Below are 2,941 nucleotides of genomic sequence, written 5' to 3'. Positions count from 1 at the left end.
GCTTTAATCTAAAATTTCCTTAAACCCAAAGTCTCTTATTTTCATTTGTTTGCTGGAATACAATCCCCATCTAAAATCATTTCTTCAAAGTAAAGTGTGTCTTATTTTTGTAAATATGATGAAATTTTCCTTGATAATGAAAGTGAATTTATTAAAACTAGTTAGTAAAGATAGGGCCATTATTAAAGAACGATTAATGGTAAGAGATTGAGGCTCTTGTTTTTTATGTTCAATTTATAAAAACCTTAATCATTTTGCATTTGTTTTACAAGTTTAGATGATTTTAAATGTAATTAACATTTGAAATAACAAAAACTGTCAATATAACGTCATTTCCGGAAATATGTAAGTTTTATTGTTGGTGCATATGTTACACACTTGTCGTAAATCCAATAAAACGATAAAATCAGAGTCATGTATAAACCATTTTTATATTCTTTCAAATTGTAAACAAAAACTTGATAATTAAGATATGTACAAGATATAATAGGCGTTAAGTTTGCTGATGGGATCCAGTAGAAAAATCATAAAATACCCATTGATATCATTTACTTCGTTGTTCTGTCAGTTCTTGATAGAGTGTCATTTATTTATAACGTTTCCCAGTTTGGGACTTGATTTGGGGCTATTTTTGGGACTGTTTTTCTGTGACTTTGGGACATCGTAGACGCCTGACAGAGCTGTTGGGATCAGTGGGGGCCTATCGTACATCATCTGCCCGGGGAGGGGCCGCTCGTTAGACGGTGGGGGTACGTCGTACATCATCTGACTACTGGCAGCAGAGTTAACGTTGCTCCTGGGAGCGTCGTAGTCATTGAGCGGTGTATTACTTCCCGGGACATCATACGTTTCTTGAGTCTCGGTATGGTTTTGAGAAGATGAAGGGGGCACATCGTACGTTTCTTGGGCCTCTGACGATTGTGATGTGTGGGATGGCGGCACGTCGTACGTTTCCTGTGGATTTAAATTCTTCTTATGACTTCGTGGCACATCGTACGGAATCTCGGGTTCCTTCTTTCTCCTTAAACTAACTTGTTGATATGGAATTAGCTTGATTCCCTTTGTCTGGTTCTCGTTTGGAATCGAGTTCTTGGGTCTCGGTTGATTCAAATGGTCATACTCTCCCTCTGTCAGAGGCATGTATACATTGTCGCTCGGTAGGTGGCGAGGGAGCGTGGAGGATGATTTACTAGCCTGGTCACTGCTCTTCTTTTTGTTACCAGGCTTGTTTACAGTCGAGTAGCCATACTTCCCTCCTCGTTTAACTCCAGTTGTGTGTTTTGGCTCATCCGTTACCGCGAACGCTTGCGTCTCAGCGTAATGCCCCGTGCCCCCCGCCTCTGCGTAATGCTGTGACGCATCGTCTGTCATGCGCACGTTTTTCGTCAGTGGCGTCTCGGCCTCGGCGTAGAGGGCCGACAGCACGGGCTGCGAGCTCGGCTCCATTGTGGTGTTCTGCTGTTTGTGTCTGGAATTTCTCGAATGGTTCTTTCTCTCCGATGGCCTCGGTCGACGCATTGGCGCTCGTTTAGAAAAGCTGTTTGAAGATAAATTTTAATTAGTGAATGTATTTGCAAACTTCTGGAGAAAGTGAATGGCAGTTGGAGTTCATGAAACAGTTTCATAATTTCAATATATGCACTGAGCTACTAGTTTTCCGAATTGTAAACTGTTACTGGGGCTTCTTGTATCAGCATTACAGGATTTTCATCATGCTTTCAAAATTGTATTTAATTCCCTTCACATTCATCTTTGATACACATGAGTTATGCCCGTTTTCTAATCTCTCTTGAATTTATTCATTAAAAAATATGTTTTAATCACTCTTTGTTACAAGTATACTGATTATATCGGGCATGATTAGAAACTGGTCAGCACTTATTGTTTGGCATGAAGACAGACGGATACTAACCTGAGTTTGACCACCATTATAGCGAGTGCTGTGACCACTATGATCAGGAGGCCTAATACTCCTATCAAAGCCATCGACATCACACTCAGTCCATTGTCTATAGAGAGTAAAACAGAAAAACAGGGGCTGGTATCAATTCACAGAATTTGACTTTTAAATATAATGAAAATTACTATTCAAAGCATGTATTACTCAAAACAAAAACTATAAATGTGTGCATCATAGTTCCGAAATATCAGTAATTAAAAACAAATCGCTACATACCCTGTGTAGTGCAATCGCATGATAGGGATACAACTGTAAAGAGATAGAGAATAACCGGTTTAGATATATGTTACATATATTAATTTTTTTTAAAAAGATACAGTTACGGAACAGTAACATTTGTGATATTCAAATTAAAAATCAAGAATAAAATAAATACCTTCGGATGTACATGACAAAATCACAGTATATAAAATAAGAACGGAATTCATAATCTACACAAAATATCGAATCGACGGTAAATTGATTGGAGGCAACTCCATCGGAAGTTTTAAGGTCGTGTGATTGCAAAAGGGAGGATATCCTAGTATAGCGGATCTGTTGTAACCTTAAAATCAAACGTCACCTCGTGTTGGTTGTTGAAAAAGGTGGCGGATCCTAATGATATCATATACTGGTAGATATATATTCGGTCCCAAACAACTAGGTCTAATTGTACATTTTGAATATTTCGATGTATTTTTAGCAAAGATGTCTGGAAAAATTGCTATTCGATTATCTTTTTAAACACAAATAATATATTTCTGGTTGTAATGTTCTATTTGATTGGCTAAATAAATAGTTTAAATATCGTATGAAGAATGTTGCCTGACTAACGTCAAAACGTATCAATTGACGTTATGAAGAGATTTTGTATCTGTGGGTTTTATCTAGACTCAATAAACAGGCACATGACATTAAAATATTTGTTTTTATAATATGATTATCCTCTGTATTTTACTTCAATAAATTATTGCTCAGGGAATCAATAGTCTTAATATTATA

The 2,941-nt window shown here is 37.2% G+C and overlaps 1 protein-coding gene across 1 annotated transcript; it reads right to left on the bottom strand.

The window, feature by feature from the left end:
- Nucleotides 1-415: 415 nt before the first annotated feature.
- Nucleotides 416-2,474, bottom strand: LOC128190246 (uncharacterized). Its single transcript, XM_052862223.1, has 4 exons — nt 2,337-2,474; nt 2,177-2,209; nt 1,913-2,009; nt 416-1,537 (listed from the first exon to the last, which is right to left on the bottom strand). The coding sequence occupies exons 1-4, from the start codon at nt 2,386-2,388 to the stop codon at nt 583-585; spliced, it is 1,137 nt and encodes a 378-aa protein (XP_052718183.1). The 5' UTR covers nt 2,389-2,474; the 3' UTR covers nt 416-582.
- Between the last annotated feature and the right edge of the window lie 467 nt (nt 2,475-2,941).

This window comes from Crassostrea angulata, chromosome 1 (assembly GCF_025612915.1).
Source record: "Crassostrea angulata isolate pt1a10 chromosome 1, ASM2561291v2, whole genome shotgun sequence".
In the NCBI taxonomy this organism is placed as follows: domain Eukaryota; kingdom Metazoa; phylum Mollusca; class Bivalvia; order Ostreida; family Ostreidae; genus Magallana; species Magallana angulata.
Note: the sequence above shows the minus strand (reverse complement) of the source record. Positions and strands in the feature narration are given on the sequence as shown.

What these genes read in the sequence shown, in the direction of transcription:
- LOC128190246 (XM_052862223.1), bottom strand. Translation starts at nt 2,388, where the DNA reads ATGAATTCCGTTCTTATTTTATATACTGTGATTTTGTCATGTACATCC. An exon ending in ATGCGATTGCACTACACAGG is followed by an intron (nt 2,010 to 2,176) that starts GTATGTAGCGAT and finishes TACTCTCTATAG; the next exon opens with ACAATGGACTGAGTGTGATG. An exon ending in ATAATGGTGGTCAAACTCAG is followed by an intron (nt 1,538 to 1,912) that starts GTTAGTATCCGT and finishes ATCTTCAAACAG; the next exon opens with CTTTTCTAAACGAGCGCCAA.